Below are 16,878 nucleotides of genomic sequence, written 5' to 3' on the forward strand. Positions count from 1 at the left end.
AACAGCTACGAAATTGCACTTGGTGATTGTCTCATTACACTTTTTTGTCCTTCCTAAAACTAGATTTATTTTCTGTACAAACTTGGCTTGAAATATAAACCACATAAAATTCCCATTGAAAATAATGAGAATCCAGTATCAAAGATGAAGTCTCGAGAGAGACTGGGGGGGGGGGGGGGGAAGTAAAGGAAAGGAAGGTGGAAGAAAAACAACAAAATTGGTGGAGGAGGCGAGCTGTGAGATGGGGAGGGGTGGCAGGGAGAGCTAGTCCCCCACATCAGAGTCCCGGTCACCGATGAGCCAGAGGATGTGAAAGCTGAGAGCAAGGAGACCCGTTCCGATCAGGTCCCCCAGCGCTGTCAAGTAGGGGATGGAGAAGTTGTCAGGATCGAGGTCCCTGCCCCACATCCAGTGCACCATCCAGTCGGCGATATACAGAAGAATGAGGACCTGGGAGGCAGGAAGAAAAGAGCCATGTCAGCCACAAAACCAGACCCTGCAGTCCCTCCATGGAGCTCCAGCTGGGGCTGCTCCAGCTGGGCAGGCCAGCCCTCAGCCCCAGCAGTGGAGCTGGTGGCACGTCCAAGCACCTTGCGGAGAGCTGCAGCCCAGGCACTCGATGCACTCTGTGTCCCCAAAGCAACAGGAGTACAGCACAGAGGATCCTTAGTGAACCTCAATGGGTCCTGGGCATGTTCCCTGCTTCTTTAACAGCCCCTACCCCATCCTTCTCAGCCTCACGTGTCACCACCAAATTTAGCTTAGAAGGGTTCTGACACCCAAACACCAGGAAGCCTACGTTTTGCATCTCAATTTTCAGATCTAACCAGAAAAAGCACAAAGAGATACAGGGCAAAAAGAGGGACTGAGAAGCACACCTTCTCTTGGGGAAGGACAGCAATATCTGAATTCCAGGAATAAAAGAGCAACTTCCCAGCAGCAGAAACCACCAGAGTGCAAAGTTCTACCTGCTTCAGCACAGCGAGATCTGTCCCTGTGTCTAGAAGACACTAAAAGAAATCCACGCTGGATCTTCTCAAACTTTAGGTCTGGGACAAGCATCAGAAGTGGCCACAGGCCCTCAGCTCATGCCTCTGGTGGCTCCAGGGCTGGGAGGGCCTCGCTTAGAGCATGGCAGAGCTCAGGACCCAGCAGCCAGCACCGTGCCCCCCTGCAGCCCCGGTGCGCTCCAGCCTGCAGGCTGCTCACTGCAGCAGGTTAGCAGAGCGGCTGCGAGAGGAAGCCCCCTCCGAGTGCCCAAGGGCCCAGCAGGAGCCCACAGCCTAAATTTAGCCTCCTGGATGACAGCCCTCTGCCCTCGCCTCTGATGGATGCTCTGACTCACTTCCTCAAGCTGGCCTGGGTTGATTTTAGGGAACACTGAAACCAGGCGCAGCTTCCACAAGCAGAGGGAGCAAGCAGGGGGAGCAGAGCTGGGCTTTGCAGGAAGCTCCCCAACAATCTCCAACCAAATCTCTTCCTTCCCTCCAACACATGCAAACGGCTGCTGCGTTTCTGCAGCAGGAGCACCCTGCTCTGTGCCTCCCCCAGAACTACCCCACTGCTACGGGCTCACACGGCTTCTGGGGGGGGCCAGGAGCCCGGTGCCAGCAGAGCTGCCAGGTCTCTGCCCTACACAGGGAGGCAGGCAAAGCCACAAGCTGCAGGGCTCCTGCAAAATCTCCATCCTGTTTTCTTCACCAGCAGTTTTAAAATTGCTAAAGCACCTTATGGAACAGATTAACACAGAGGAGGTGAACCCTTCTGCTGTTGAGAGGACTTAAAAAGGAAAAGAAAGACAAAAGAGAGATTCAAAACTTGCCAGGAATGGGAGGAAGGAAAAATTGCGCGTACAGGTATCAACAAAGAAGGATTTATTTAGCTTGATACCAGCTCATTTGACAAACAGTATTCTTGGCAAAGCTCCCTGCAGTACACGGACCTGTTACCTGGAGATAAATGTGCTGCTGAGAGCACGGCAGCACACACTCCAACCTGGCTGGCTGAACACAGAGATGGCACGGCCACGTCCCCTTCCAGCCTGAGCAGTTACAGAACTGGAGGGGCTTCGGCTTACCTGGAGAAGTGCAGCCGTCATGTAGAAGACTATGAAAATCAGGGTGAGCGTCGTGTGTCCTCCTTGCATGGAGCTGATGGTGTACAGGAAAACCAAGTGTCCAGGCACCACCAGGAGAAAGAGCACACGGGCAGAGCGGGAATTCACATCTGTCAGGAAACAGAGGTGGAGCTCAGGATTAAAAGCAGCTGGAGCACACAGCACCTCCGCAGCCTACCTGGGCTCCAGGGGAGAAGGCAGCACAACCGTGCTGTAATCCCAAGCAGACACCAGCGCACTGGGCTCATCCTTACACTCCAGATTTAGACTGGGAAACAGCACCCTGAGCGATGACCTAACTGTCAGGATGCTCGAGGACTTTTAGTGCCAAGCTTGGTAGGAGAGCTTAACTTTGCTCAGCTCAGTACCGAGCTGCCAAGGATTTAACATAAACATTGAATTTCCTCAGGGCTCTGTCCACACCTCGTCTGGTGATCAGTTTCCTGATGGATGACTGTAACTTTGGAGACCTCTTTCCCCTTCTGCTCCCCAGACCCTACGGATGACATGGCACATGTGAACAGAGCACCACGTAGCTCCCTTCGCAGGGACAGCTCTCTACCAGAAGGCCGGGGCCCAGGCTAGAGGGTATCAAACCTCCCCAGGGATTCCAGAGAGTAACCAGCTCCGCTCACGCAGGTCTGGGCTTTTCTCTGCTACACAACCACTCCAAGTAACGGAGCTCTGAAGAAGCCTTCGCAAGCGAGAAGTTCTGTAACTGCAGCTCCACAGGCCCAGCAGAGCTGCAATGCTCAAGCAGCCTCAAGGCAGGTTTTAGTGTCCTAGACATCTGGAAGACATTTAGTGGGTGGGGGATTTACGGTATTAGGCAGTCAGGGCATAGGACTTCTGCACCATGTTTTCCTAAGCCAGCAGGGCTACGTCCTCGCACACGGCAGCTTTGCTAAAGGTCTGACTGTCTCTAGAAGGCAGGCCAGGCCAGAAGACCAGCCAAGACCATGAGCTGACAGCTGCTTCTGAGCAGATTTCAGCCACCATTTCCCCTACCAGTGCTGCAGTGACTGTCACAGATGAGTTCAGCCAGCCATTTGCAGCAGCCGCTGCTGGCAGAACTCAATAGATGTCAAGCCTCAACTTGAATACCTGAGCTGAAGAAAGTGCTGCAAGGGCTGGGACACTTCCGAGGGGCTGTTTCAGGGCTCTCTCCAGGCATCCCACTCATGTGCAGGTAAGTGGAGATGCGACTAGCCTGCACTGCCACCAGGTTGCCACCCACACCTGCAGATAAGGAGAAAGCAACCAAATTAGATCTCAAACCCACTTGAAAGTCATTTTCAATAGCCAGCACACCTGGAATTGCCAGGTGCTGAAATAACACAAGACAGTCTATTTTTGACCCAAATTCCACTTTTGCAGGATGTAAAGAGCTGAGACAAAGCACACTGTTCTGCAGTTTCCCCTTAGGCCCCCTAGAAAAGTACATGTAATTCTATTACTGCAGCTTTTATTGAAAGAAATACACGAAACAACAAAAAAAAGGACAAGTCAGCCACCAAAACAGACACAGGAAGTTTAAAGCTACTGTTTTTTGCGTGAGATGTAACAGAACTGGAACCCACTGGCACAAGATGCACTGCCACAGGACTAACTCCATTTATTGCAAGTCTGAAAACTATCACACAATGGAGTTCTCTTGATTCATTAGGCAGAAAGGAAGTCAAAGCTTCGTACCAGAAGAAACTAGATTTCCTGACTCTGAGTTGCAAAGTCAGGTCTTTATGTCACAAGGTGACCGCAAGGCACACATACTGGAACAGGGGTCTTCCATCAGCCAGGAGGAACCAAGAAATGAAGACAGTTCTTGTTGGGCCCCAGATCTAGAAAGCTTATCTTTTAGGTAACAGCTTCCCAGGCCAATTACCCCTCTGGTGAAAGGCTGGCACCAGGGGGAGCCATGCTGCTGTAAAGCTTGGGTCTAAGCACTGTATCTCACTGGTGATCCGAGTCTCTAAACTACCCGAAATGAGGCTCAGAGGCCAAACTCACTGCTTGCCCAGATCTCCAAAAGCTGCAGTACCAGAGTGGAAAGAAACTCACCATTAATAACTGGTGTGAAGACAGCCATCCCAGCAAAGTTTGGATCTGAGACCGTTCTGTCCAAAATTAAACCGCCAACACTGCAAAGGGAAGATGGAAGAGGTCGGTGCTGAAATCTCACTGGCAGAGCGAACTGGAGAAGTAGGAGAGGTTTGGCTCTCTTCTTTTAGAATCCATCACAGGCGGACAGGCTGAAAGGGCTGGGGGAAAGGGCTCGTTATCTGCCTACGTCTGGGGGAGAAGAACTCTTCTGTGCCCCCTACCTGCTAATTGCCATCGCGATGATGACAGGCTCCCAGCCGGAGTACAGCACCTCCCGCGTCGCCGCATTCTTCTTGGCAATGATGATCCAGATGGGCAGCAGAGCTATGAAGAAGGCGCACACCAGAGGATTCACGTATGCCTTGCTCTCTGAGGGGGAAATAAGCAGAGGCAGCAGGTCAGTGACACGTTTCTCCACCAATTCAGCTGAGCTTATCAGCCCTGCCTGCAGCCACCTACGGAGTCAGACACACACAAACTAGACCAGGCCAGCCTCGGTTCCACACGACCTGGCATTTCCTTCTTCTGATGCACCCTCAGGGGCTTTATCAACAGCTTCGAGTGAGACCTCTTCAGTTTCCTAATTGCTCATTCCCACTTCCCATTCCCAAGCAGGACCTCCCAGCATTGCTTCACCTTTGACTGAACCTGGCTGAGTCACATCCTCCGCATCCCAGCCGCCGGGGAAGGAAGGTGGAGGGGAGGGAGGAGGAAGTCTGGAGCGTGCAGCTGCAGCTCCGCACTGAGGACCCCCAGCTGGTGCTGACAGTACAAAGGATCCCATCCAGAGCTGCCTTCCCCCACTACTTCAGCCACGATCAAGCCCCTGGTGCTTGGAAGGAGGCAGCCTTTCCTTTAACACTTTACCTGGTAAGGAGGATGTATGCAGATCACTGCCAAGACTGTCTGCAGCTACAAGACAGTTAGAAGGTCCAATTCCTCCCCTTACCAGTTCTGACTAGGTTTTGCTAACTGGGATAGCTTCCAGGCCAGGCACCCTACACACCCCAAGAACCGTAAGGGTAAAGGAACAGGAACGGGGTGAATTGCAAGGGAGATGCTGCAGCACATGGAAGGACCAGGGAGACACAAAAGCCTTTTGTTGCTCCTCACCCAGCTCTTTGTACAAGCCCCAGCTGATTCCTGAAAGCAGAGCTAGGGTGATGAGATCCCCTAGGCTGGCAGCAATTGGTGTGGCTACATTATCGGGATTGATTCCCATCTTCCTGGATCCAATGATGACCCCAATCATGATCATACCTAGAGTGAAAAAGAGGAAGAAAACAGGATGATGGTAAGGAGAGCTCAGCATTTAAGGAAGAGGTGCATGGAGGGCGTACAGGATCTGCCTCTTACCCAGAACAAGAGAAGCAATGAAGGCAGTAGCCACGCTGCTGGCACAAAGCAGCACAGCATGGTCGAGGCTGAAGTGCCCATCTGGGATCCATCCAAATATCACCGCTGCGATTGAGGCCAGAAAGCCAACCACGGTAGCCTGAACCTGAAAATAAAAACCAGTCACCAAGGCAACTAGTGGGGAAAAATGGTCCCGGGGCAAAGAAAAAGAAGCACCACCTAGGATCGATTAGCACATCTCAGGTAGATTAGCGCTCAGCAGGGAAATGCCAAGTTTCACCCTCAGGGCAAACTGCCATGGTTCGGTGACTGTGGGACATGAAAGTGCCGTTTGTCTCCCCACTAGATGTACAATATTGACAGTCAATACCAAAGCCGAGGCATTTAAGCCTTCTGACACTTGTCCTAGTTGTGCTTACACCAGCTGCCACTATTCCCACTTTTCCTCCTTTCACATTCCCTTACCTGTATCAGCGCCATGTTCCCTGTTATCATCTTCCAGAGCTCTTTGGGTGTATCCATTTGGCCAATATTAGCCTGCAAGAAAACATCACAACATCATTAAGGATTTAAAAGACTGATGGTGATGGAATTCTGCACTTGGTAAGTGTCCGATTCCTGCCTTCTGTCTGTAGAGGTCTGTGCCAGGAGCAGGTGAGAGCAGCTGCCTCAAATCCTCACCCCTTATGAGAGAGCAATTCAGTAGAATTCAATAGAGCTTCTGATGAAAATCTTGCAAAAGCAACGTGATACACTTTGCCCTCCTGCAGGAACACGCACTGCTGCTTATTTACCCACTGAATTCACTTCAGGGGTGATCAAGCCAAGCCTGGCTCGGGCCCAGCTGGGTCATGGTGCCCCTCGGGTCAGGCAGCCAGGAGGGAACCTGGGGTGCAGCGACTCCCAGGTCAGCTATCTGAGTGCTCCCAGCTCCCATACGGAGCAAGGCCAGAGGAGCATCACGTGGGCAGGGGGAGCTGGCAGCAGGATCTCCTGTTGGGGATAAAAGTTGAGTAAACAAGGCTAGTGCCACGTGGAGACCTACTGAGTAGCAGGAAGCAGCCATGGCACACGGGTCATCTGGCATCACTACAGGAGATGCTAATCAGAATAAGCAGAACAGATGGAAAAGCTTTAATTTCTTGGCCTACAAGCCAAAAAACAAAACAAAACAAAAAAAACAACGACCAACCCAGCAAAATCACTGCAGGTTACTGGTCACTGCAGAACACAGGAGTTCTGTTCTCCCCAGCACCTTCTAGGTTCTTATAGAAGCTGGGAATAGGCAGAGAGTACAGACCTGTATCCAACCTTGCAGAAGCAGCTGATGAACAAGAAGAGGAAACGAGCTTGTCACTATGAAATCATAATGGAGAGGCCCAAGAAATCTCAAGGGGCATTTGCACGGCAGTGTCAAACTTCTGCTAATTGACAGAGCAGAAATTCCTGCCTCTCAGCTTTCATTTCTGCTCTCTGCAAAAAAAGCAGCCCGTGAGCAGCCAGTCCTTGTGCTCTCCTTGCCACACGTGCATCTGATCCACGCTTACCAGCACTGAGATGCACCCAGCTCTAGGTGGGTTCTGGTCAGTTTAGTGGAGAGAAAGAAGGAATGAGAAAAAAAAACACACCAAAACAACAAGAAGTTGACTGTAGAGTAGCACTGAGTACATCCAGCAAGGAATTTGAGCTCCATATGAAGCCTGACCTCAGCATTCCTGCCACATGGCAATTAGGTTGGGATTAACATAACCTAACTGTAGTCACTGGCAACAGGATCTTAATCCCCTAACTAATGGGAGACTTTTGCTTCTGAACTGTGAAAGGAGCTTCTGAGGTGCCTTAATGCAGCCCTAATTGGAAACCCACAGCCTGAGAAGCCCTTCCAGATGCTTTCCTGCAGCGAGAGCACGAGGACACCGTAAAGTGCTGCTCAGAAGAGAGCCCGCTCCGCACACCTGCACGTGGATCCCCCCATGCCAAGGAAAAAAGGAAAACCAGAGAGATTGCCCTGTCCCACCGCACACATACAAGGAGGTAGCGTGTGAGGCTACGAGATTGATAGAGGCAGAGCCTCCTTTACTGCCAGGGCTGAGGAAAGCAGAGGACGAAGCCTGGGCAGGCAGTCGAGCCGGGTGCTCTCTGTGCCAGTTTCCCGATGACCCTGCTGCAGTCACCAGAGCAGATGGGGAAAGATTTGCATTCCTCTGACTTGCTGTGCAGCCAGGATAGGCTCACTGCCCTGCAGAGCTGCCCCGGAGTTCCTCTGTGCCAGCCCCATAAGGGAATAAGATGGAGAAAGCCATGGCCACAGGAGCACTGCTGTCCCAGGAGAGCTGAGCACTCACCCTGATAAGCCTGTGCTCAGAAAGCTGGCCAAAGCCAAGGCCAAGAGGGAGAACGGCCTGTGTCTGGGTCAGCGAGGATCCTGACATGATCTGAACAATAGGGAACAACTAAAACAAAGGGATTTGTTTCCCAGAACGAAGGGGCAAACAAAGCTCAGCCTGCCACAAGCTGCAGCGCTCAGCCTCCGTCACTGTGAGCCCTGGCACAGGAGCACAGCAGCTTTGTGCTGCCCGGCAGCACCTGGAGGGAGGAGACCAGCACCGAGGGGGAGCAGCCAGAGCCTCCCAGGCAGCCCAGCACCTCCAGAGACCAAGGGCTGGCTCCCAGGCGGTCCCCACAGCACAAATCAGCAGGCAGGGGCTGGGGATGCTGGGGCCAGGCCAAGTGTTCCCAGGGAAGAGCTCTTTGCCTTCAGGGACTGCAGGGACAACCCCACACAGAGCCAGGAGGGCAGAGCATTCCAGTCCTGGAAGCAGTGCTGAGCAGAACACAATGCCCACTGCCACTGGGCTGCTGGAGAGCAAAGGGCCACAGCTGGCATCATCGCACCGCTCGAGATGGAGGAAAGATTCAGAACAATGAATATACAGAAACCTTTCCAACACTGCTGTGCTTTCTCCTGCAGCAACCAGAAGGGGAAGGCTGAGAAGGGAGCATGCTAAGAGGCAGCTCTCTGCTTGCTGCTGTCATCCATCCAGACAGTTCTCTAGCCCTGTTCCTTGGGGAATGCTCCCTGAGCAGCTCTCTCAGGCCAAGGCAGGCCAGCTCCTCTGCAATGCCAAGGGCAAGCCCAGCAGAGTTGAAAGCTTGGCAGCAGGTTGCTAACACCTTGGAGATGGAAGACACAACGCTGCACTCTCACCTCGGGAAGCACAGAAACATCAGGCTGCTGTGTTCAAGTAGGAGATGCTTTACAGAAGGCAGGAGCGTTATTGTGCCTGTTAGGAGAGGATGCCAGCACTGCTCAGCTTCGGAGGAACTGCTGCGTTACAGAAGCAGCTAAACACAAAGCAGTTCATTTACTGCTGGGCTACCACAGCACTCTGAGGAGCTGAGAGAGCTTGTCCCCATTTCTCACAGGGAGCCCACTGTTTCACAGGAATCGGACTGAATTCCAGCAAGTGAAACGCCCCGCCGTGCCTCTCATCATCCTGGAGAGGCTGTCCATCCACCTGCTGTCCCTGCCAGGTCCCCTCCATTTCAGCCTCACCCATACAGCTCTCCCCAGGCTCTCTGATCTGCCAGCCCTGCTGAACCTGGCACGTTCTGGCCTGCTCTGTGTGCTCTGGGTGCGTGCCTGCACCCAGCTTCCTTGTGAACAACAGCAGGGCCAAGCACTCCGGATCCTGAACTGCCAAAGCCTTCTGCACCGTGCCTCCAGGCTCACGAGCAGCCCTGATGAGGAAGTGACCTGTCAGCAAAGCTTAGGGACTACTGAGCCTTTAAATCTGATCAAATGGGACGGGAACACCTGGCTAGGAAGGTAAACTCCAGCCTCTGGTTTGTGTGGTTGCTCCCCATGCGCAGAGAGACTTCTGTTCGCCCACCCACCTGCCTCCCCCCGCACCGGGCGTCCCCTGGGTACTCACAGCAGTCGACAGGCGAGATGCCAGAGTCATCTCCAGGTTCCCCTTCAGGCCCAGCAGCGCAGGCACCAAGATGAACACCTCTGTCACATACTTGAAGACGTCCCAGTGCTGCAAGATTAAAAAACAGACAAAATAACCACAGGTGTTTGAAACCTTTGCTCTTGGTTGGTTGGCACCTGCTCCGCTGCCGCCTGCTTCCAACTCTGGTATTGCGCTTTCCAGCGATTTTGCTGTTCCTGACATTTGTGTAGTAGCAAACACATGTTCCTGCTGAGCTTAAAAACAGGATCTCAGCCTGCAGCCTTCAGTTAAAAAATCCCCTGAAGCTTCCCCACTGACAAACCACTTATGTATGCAGGAGCCAAACCAGGGGGCGACGTGCAGGCTTGCCCAATACATGCAGTTTTTGACAGAATCAAGCCCTGAAGTTTGGTCAGTCTCAGCCCAGAGTCATTCCCCACACATTCATCTTGTGGATACCTCGCCGAGCACGGCACCGCTGCTCCCTGATGCTGCCAGCTCCAAGAAGCAGCCCCCAGGGCTCAGTCCCTGCTTCCCTCACCCTGCACGTGCACCCCTCAGTCCTTGCTGCCCACCCTGCCTCTAGGATCAAGGCAGCCGTGGTTATTTAGAAAAAAAACAGAGTAACTGTAGGGTGAGCAACGCCACAGGAGAGCAGCCAGCTTCCCAGAAAACCCCAAACCACCCCAAAAACCTCACAACAGTGTTGGGGGGAAAAAAAACAAAACAAAAAAAAACGCGGGCTGCACGAGCGCCATTGCCTGACGCCTTACTTTCGTGCGTATTTTGCAAGAAGGCATCCAAAATAGCTCCTGCTTCCCACACCGCCCGACTGGCACGCTCCTGAAAGGAAACCCAGCGCTGCTGGAAGGGCTCTGGGCAGCTGGCAGCGGCGCTGAGCACGTTGCAGGTCGGGGCTCCCGTTGCTGCCCCCCTGCTGACGGTGCCTGCGGCCGGCTCCTTCCTCCAAAGGATGCGCGGTGCTGGCCGGGCGAGGAGCACGAGCAGCCAGCACCGTACAGCACGTAAAGGTCACTACCTGGTGACTAATGCCTTCCCACAGGGAAGGGCTTGGGGTGTTTTGGTTTATTTTTCCACCCTTTGTGATGCTTGCTGTCGGCACCGGGACAGCAAGAGCCAACAAAGCCCAGTTTCCTGCTCGTGGTTTTGGCAACACCACGTCCAAGCTACACTCACGGGGAGAACCACTTGAGAGAGCAGCACAGTCACAGGAGGCAGGGAAGCGCTTGAGAGGGATGAACTGGGACCATTTTCCCTAAAAAACTGCCTTCCACTCAATAAAAATCCCTGTAAAGCTGCTGACAGGCTGTAGGACAAGCTGACAACACTCTGCAGCCCCCAGGTGTACGGACAAAATCCTGCCCAGCTGTGAGACGGGCAGAGCCTAAGCAAACCCCACAGCCCCTGCCCCAAACACCTTGTACACAGGGAGCCTGGGAGCCCTCACTACAGCCAGAGGTGCTTCAAAAGGCTGAGGCTCAGCATGACTACCTGACCAGACAGTGCAGAGATGCTTCATTTCAGCATCTGGTGCCGAGCAGGGCAGGAGGAAAATCAGTCTGAAATATTTCCTTCGACACAGCAGCGCGTCAGGCTGCGCTTCCTTTAAGGTCACACCTAGGAACAGCCGAGCTCTGCTCTCAGGCTCTATTTTTAGGCAGGCCTGGCAGGCACCACGGTTATTTTGCTGCTCGTCCCGGTGAATCCTTCGCTACAACTTCCCTTCGCAGTGTCACCAGAGGCACGGAGCGAAGGGAACGCTGTCAGCAGCCCGCCCGCAGCCTGGAAGCGCCGTGCGAAAGCTTCCTGGCTCCTTCTTCCTGCAGAGATATCGCAGAGGCAGGCCCAGGAGACAGCTAGCACGTGTCCACAGCCCTCCTGCACCTCGTCCCAACACGGGATTTGTGCGTTAACCTTTCCGGGAGGCTGAGCTGTGAGCTGCTGCCAGAAGCTGCTGTAACCGGAGCCTGCTAGAGCGGCTCCCCAAGCAAGACAGGGGTGTTCCCGCAGAAAGGGAAAAAAAAAAAAAAAAAAAAAAAAGCAGCAGCCATCTTCAGGGAGGGAAAACAAGAGGATTTCTGCAGACATCAGCAGCTCGCTCGCTGCAAAGAGCAGGACCTGTGAGCTCCTGCCAACTTTTTTAAGATCAGATGTTATACAACGCCGGGCTCCGGGCACTTCGTGCCGCTCTGAGGGCTCCTGCCGAGCACAAAGCTCCCTGCAGAAATGAGTGCCCATGGATAGGGGGAGAACTACAGTGCATGGGGAAGACAAAAATGGGAAAGAGAAGGGGAAATATCAGATTGACTCCCCCCATAGCAGGCCTCTCTGAGGAGCATGGAAAGCTGTCCTCAGGGGCAAGGAGGGAGGGTGGCAGCCTGCAGGATCCCCCACAACTGCCCACGTGAAGGGGAACGGCTGGTTTTTGTCAGGAGGAGGCTCTTCACGTCCACTGCCACCCCCTGGCCTTCATGCAGAGGGAGCAGTGGCTGCAAGGCACCTCGGTCAACTCTCTGCACCTCCACCTGCTCAGCCAGTGTCCCCCAGCACCCAGCTCGTCACAGCTTCTGGAAGAACCACCCAGTCCCAGGTGCTGTTTTGCCATTTCCTCCAGGCTCGCTGAGTTTCAGAGGCTTCACACCTGCAGGCTCCAGTACTTCCAGGCCAACAGCTGCTTCTCAGCCCCCGTGGCGCAGCGCAGTCGCAGCAGGAGGGTGATTCAGGACAGCTCGGAGGGGAAGGAAGTGCCGGGGAGGCAGCAGGTTGGAGCAATCGCTGCCGTGGCAGCTCTGCTCACTGTGTTCCTCTCCTGCAAACGCTCAGAAAGCTGTCACACCCCAAAGAGGAGAGCAGGAGAACCAGAGCCCCATGCGCCCTGGGGAGGAAGCGAGGAGAGGCCAAGAGAGGCTGGTGAGAAGCCCTGCAAGGCTCCTCCAGGCCTGGCACCGGGGCAGCTCGACCACAGCCTTCAGCGGGGATGCAGCGAGCTGCCACGGGTCTGAGGAAGCAGCCTTCTGCCTCGGAGGACAGCGGTGGAGGCAGGGAGGATGGGAAGCCACAGCTGGGCAGAGGAGGAAGGGGCCAGGAGCCCACGGTCAGCATCCCCTGCTGGTCTCAGGGGACGCCACCGCCAGAGGTGGCCGAGCAGGGGAGGTGAGCAGACTCCCTCCTGCACGTTCAGTACCAGCCAAAGCATCTCCAGGGAGCAGGCAGAGGCTGGAAAACAACCACCAGGGCTCTGCTGGGAGAGGGGAGCGTGCCAGCAGCGCTCTGCCCTGCACAGCAGGCAGGTGGCACGCTTGGATGTCACCAGCCCGGAGGTCTCCAATCCCAGAGGGAGCAGAGGCAAATTCCCCGGGACACATCAACGGCTCAGCATGGCCAAAGGCCAGTTTTCACGCTGGGGAGGCTAATTACAGCTGGCTGATTAGTCTGCTTGTCTAAAGCAGAGGAAATTAGGGGTATGGAGCTCTCCCTCCATCCCAATCCTTGGCTACATCCAACTCCTCCCTGCCCCAGCTCCTCCCTCCTTTCACCCAAGGCTCTGAACCTCTGGGGAGCCCCTCACCGAGTGCAGCTCCCCAAACTCTGCAGGCAGGCAAGCCGAGACCACACGCTTCCCTTCCCCCTGTTCCCCCCCGGCATTTAGATGCCTCATTTAATCCCAAGGCTAAAGGGAGTTAAAGGAGTTGGCAGGACACGCTGCATAGCCACATGCTGAGCTGCTGTGGAACAGAGGAATTATGAAGCTTTATTTCTAATGGCCATGAATAGAGAACACAGCAGTACGCCACCGCATCCCACCCCTGCCCCTCTCCTCCCCAGCCAGGAGGGCTGTTCCCTCTCCAGGACGGACTTCAGGCTGGGTACAAACCACCAGAAGAGCCACACAGGAGTTTATGGGGAGCTTGCAGAGGGAAACCCGTTTGAAACGCCTTTCAGAAAGTTATTCCAGTAAATCTGTCTCTCCCCTGGATTAGTTTAGCCCAGCCAGCCCTTCCTGTTTTGAGTCACAGCTCAAACCTCACAACTCTCTCAATAGGTTGCATCAAGAGAAACCAGAAGGATGACCAGCGTGCAAAGGCATGCAGGGAAGAGCCAACGGGGGCAATAAAGGAAAATAAACGTCTGCCCAACCACCCGTGCTTACAGAGAGATGCCCAGAGCCCCACGGGCACAGCTCGGCTGCAGATGATACTCGCTGCCAGCAGCACGGGTGAGTGGCTGCTGTTACAGCCCCACTGCAGGGGCTTGCTTATGGCACACAGGTGAACGGAGGAGCAGCAACCAGAGCGTTTTTGGCTGATGACAGCTCCAACGTGCCTGCCTCCATCCAAACAGTTCCAGAAAGCCACACTGCACAATCGAGAGCTGCCTCACTGCTTTGGCTGGGCCTCGAGACAAGGAGCTCTGCCCTGCCTGCCCCTCGGGGCAAGGCAGAAGAGGTTGAGGGCCCATCGGCTGCCAGAGACCCCTGCTTGGGAAACCACTGCTAGAGACAGCACAGGAGCCACAGTCTGCTAAGTCACGTTTCTAACACAAATCTAAGCCAGCTGTGTGGTTCCCATAGTGCCACCCACCTCGAAAGACCTAAGAGAGATCTGCCTGATAACGCAACAGTTTACAGCCAGAGGTAACAGCCAGTTCCCTGGCCGGTGTTTCCCAAAGATCAGCTCCACGCAGCTCTCAGGAAGAATAAATAATCCCGTTGGCACAACTGCTTCGAGCCCACGAGGAGGCAGAGCAGGGGCTGCTCAGCCAGCCCTCAGAGCACCCTGCACACGCTGCAACAGGGGAATCGTTGACCTGGCTGGCACCAGCTCCGTGTGCTGGAACAGTACAGCAAACACTGCAGTGAGGGGAAAGGGGACGTGCAGAGCTAGCCACCAGCGCTGGGACGCCCACGGGCACCGCCAGGGGACGATGACCGCTTCGTTCCCAGCAGCGATGCGTGGAGCAGTCTCAGTTCCAGGCAGGGGATCTGGCTGCACTTCTGTGACCTCCTCCGAGCTGGAGCAGGGCAGCAGCGGTGCAGGGGTCCCCGCAGCCCCTCCTCCCCTCGCTCCAGACACCACCAAGATCCCCTCCTACCCCAACCAGCACACAAGGAAACGCGCTGCTTCCCCTTGGAGCTGCCAATTAGCCCTGGCATTTGAGTACCCCCTGGCTCGGGAGCAAGCTGTGGTCTATAGAGATGGGACTCGGAGCCCAGCATCGTACCGGGGAGGCACCCGTCCTACCTGCACGATGTCCAGCACCATTCCAGCAGCAACTGTCCCAAAGCCTGCCAGGAGGAACGGAAAGAGGACTTGCAGCCCGATGGAAAACGAGGTCTCCTTGAGCGGTGAGGCTGGCTCAGGACCTCTGTCTGTGCTGGTGTCATCGCTTTCGTTGCTCTGGCTGCCGTTTTCCAGCAGGGCGTCTTCTTCTCGCACCCCTTTAGCGTTGGCGCGGGACTCCAGCACCACCACTTCCACCCCGACACCGTCAGGTCCCAGGAAATCCGAGGGCTCCACCAGCTGCCCTCGGTCTGGACTGGCAAGGCAGTTCATGGGCACCGTGGGGAGCACGGCCCCGTTGGCCTGGTGGGTCTCCTTCTGCTCCGGCTTGGAAGACATCCTGCACAGAGGCTCTCCTGACCCTCGGCTCGGTGGGCCTACAGCCAGCAGCTGCTCCAGGAGAGATCTTCGGCCAGGGCCTTACACAAATGGCCCTTCCAGCATCTAGAGGCCACCTCTGCTAGCCCGGCTCGCCCGCCTTTGAGTGCAGAGACTGCTCCCGCAGCAGAGATCCCCATCAAGCAAAGTCCAGGAACGGGGGACACCAACGACTGAGCTAGCAGAGAGCGCAGGAGGAGCTGGGAGCTACAGCAGGCTCACTGCAGGGCCCCTTCCCTCCAGCACCGTGCGGGGCAGCAGCCACCGAGATGGGATCCACGCTCCTCTTCTCCGACGCGTGACCCTTTAGCACGTCTTTCTCCAGGCCTTCTTCCAGCACACTGCTGTGACGGGGCACACAAGGCAGAGAGGAAAACTGATGAAATAAAGACCACTGAGGAAAATGGAAGCTTAGAGGAACCAGAGGGTAGATACAAGAGGGACTGGCTTTCAGAGCTAAAGTTCCCCCAGTCCAGAAGAGCTCTTCTTGCTACCAGGGCTCTGTTAGTTTCCCCGGCAGCACGTTTCCTCTGCAGGACTTGAGTCTGGAGGCTCCCGGGGGCCTCTGCTCCGTTTCAGCCCGTTCTGCGCTCGCTGCCAGAACAGGCAGCACAACCAGCAAGCTCCAAGTGTCAGAGCCGCCCTCCTCTTCCAGAAGGATTTCTCACCTTACAGCGCGAGGCGAGAGCAGCTCTTATTTAAAGTAACAGCGAGCCCCCAGTTAAGGTTACTCACTGCGCCGAGCAGGCAGCGGGGCAGGAGCTGGCACCGGGACAGCCTCGGAGCTAACATCCCTCTGCGTTAGCCGGTCTTTCACCTGAAACACAGGGGAAAAGCGCTCTGCTGGGCTCTGCGGCTCTGCGCACACCGCCCCGTCCGTCCCCCCGCGCTCCCCTTCAGCACACGACACGTCGGCAGCCGCGCCGCTGCCCGGGCCTCCTCTCGCAGCCCCGGTAGGCACCGGGAGGGGGCCGCGATGCGGTGCCGGGGGCCGAAATCCCCCTGGGGACAACGGGCACGGCCCGGAGCTCCCCGCCCGGCCCGGCCGCCGCAGCCCCGGCAGAACCCCGCGCACCGCCGGGCAGCGGGGACGAGGAGCCTCCGGTTACCGCAACCGGGAGCGGCGGCGGCCCCGGGGAGCGCTGCCCAGCCCGGCGCTCAGCCCTCCGGGCCGGGACTGCCCCGTGCCGCGTCCTGCAGCCCGCCCGGTGCCCCCCGGTCCCCCCGGTGCCCGTCCCGCACCCGCCGCCGGCTCCGCTCCGCTCCCGCTCCCGCGCCGCGGCGCGCCCTGACATCACCGCCCGCCACTGCTGGCCCCGCCCCCGCGCGCCGCGCGGCGCCCCCATTGGTCCGGGCGGGAGTGGCGTCACGCGCGGCACCGCCCCCCCCCTCCCGGCGCCGCTGCCCGCGCAGAGGGGAGGGAACGCCCGGGGGGGTGGGCGGGGAGTAAGGGGGCGGGGCTTAGATGGGCGTGGCCAGGGACGGGCGGGGCCCGTGTGGGCGGGGCCACGGCGCGCGCTGTCCCGCCAAGCGGGGGCTGCGAATGAATGGGGGCGGCTCCCCGAGCCCCGCTCCCCGCTGGGTCCCGCTGAGCTGCGGCTCGAGCAAAGCGGCACGGAGGCGGCTGGGACGAAGCCGCTAGGGCCCGCCCGCATCCTCAGGCCCTAAAAGC

General features: G+C 56.3%; 1 protein-coding gene across 5 annotated transcripts; it reads right to left on the bottom strand.

Annotated features, from left to right (window-relative positions):
- Nucleotides 1–34: 34 nt before the first annotated feature.
- Nucleotides 35–16,517, bottom strand: SLC41A1 (solute carrier family 41 member 1). Of its 5 annotated transcripts, none has more exons than XM_084497708.1 (12): nucleotides 16,449–16,517; nucleotides 15,875–16,023; nucleotides 14,790–15,547; nucleotides 9,508–9,615; nucleotides 6,038–6,109; nucleotides 5,573–5,717; nucleotides 5,330–5,476; nucleotides 4,438–4,585; nucleotides 4,175–4,254; nucleotides 3,221–3,355; nucleotides 2,078–2,226; nucleotides 35–450 (listed from the first exon to the last, which is right to left on the bottom strand). In XM_084497708.1, exons 3-12 carry the CDS (start codon nucleotides 15,165–15,167, stop codon nucleotides 265–267), a joined length of 1,548 nt encoding a protein of 515 aa, XP_084353834.1. In that variant the 5' UTR covers nucleotides 15,168–15,547; nucleotides 15,875–16,023; nucleotides 16,449–16,517; the 3' UTR covers nucleotides 35–264. The 5 variants fall into 5 exon arrangements, with proteins under 5 accessions (XP_084353834.1, XP_084353833.1, XP_084353835.1 ...); XM_084497707.1 differs by having other exon boundaries at nucleotides 14,790–15,550; XM_084497709.1 differs by having other exon boundaries at nucleotides 14,790–15,550; nucleotides 15,942–16,023; nucleotides 16,449–16,472.
- Nucleotides 16,518–16,878: the final 361 nt, after the last annotated feature.

The sequence above is a fragment of the Aythya ferina genome (assembly GCF_964211825.1).
Source record: "Aythya ferina genome assembly, chromosome: 25".
Classification (NCBI taxonomy): Eukaryota; Metazoa; Chordata; class Aves; order Anseriformes; family Anatidae; genus Aythya; species Aythya ferina.

Bases quoted from the DNA above. Each gene is read 5' to 3' on its own strand.
- SLC41A1 (XM_084497708.1), bottom strand. From the start codon at position 15,167: ATGTCTTCCAAGCCGGAGCAGAAGGAGACCCACCAGGCCAACGGGGCC. The intron at 6,110-9,507 runs GTGAGTACCCAG...GTTTTCTTGCAG, and splicing joins CATCTCGCCTGTCGACTGCT to GCTAATATTGGCCAAATGGA. The intron at 2,227-3,220 runs GTATTCAAGTTG...GTTTCCTGACAG, and splicing joins CAGCACTTTCTTCAGCTCAG to ATGTGAATTCCCGCTCTGCC.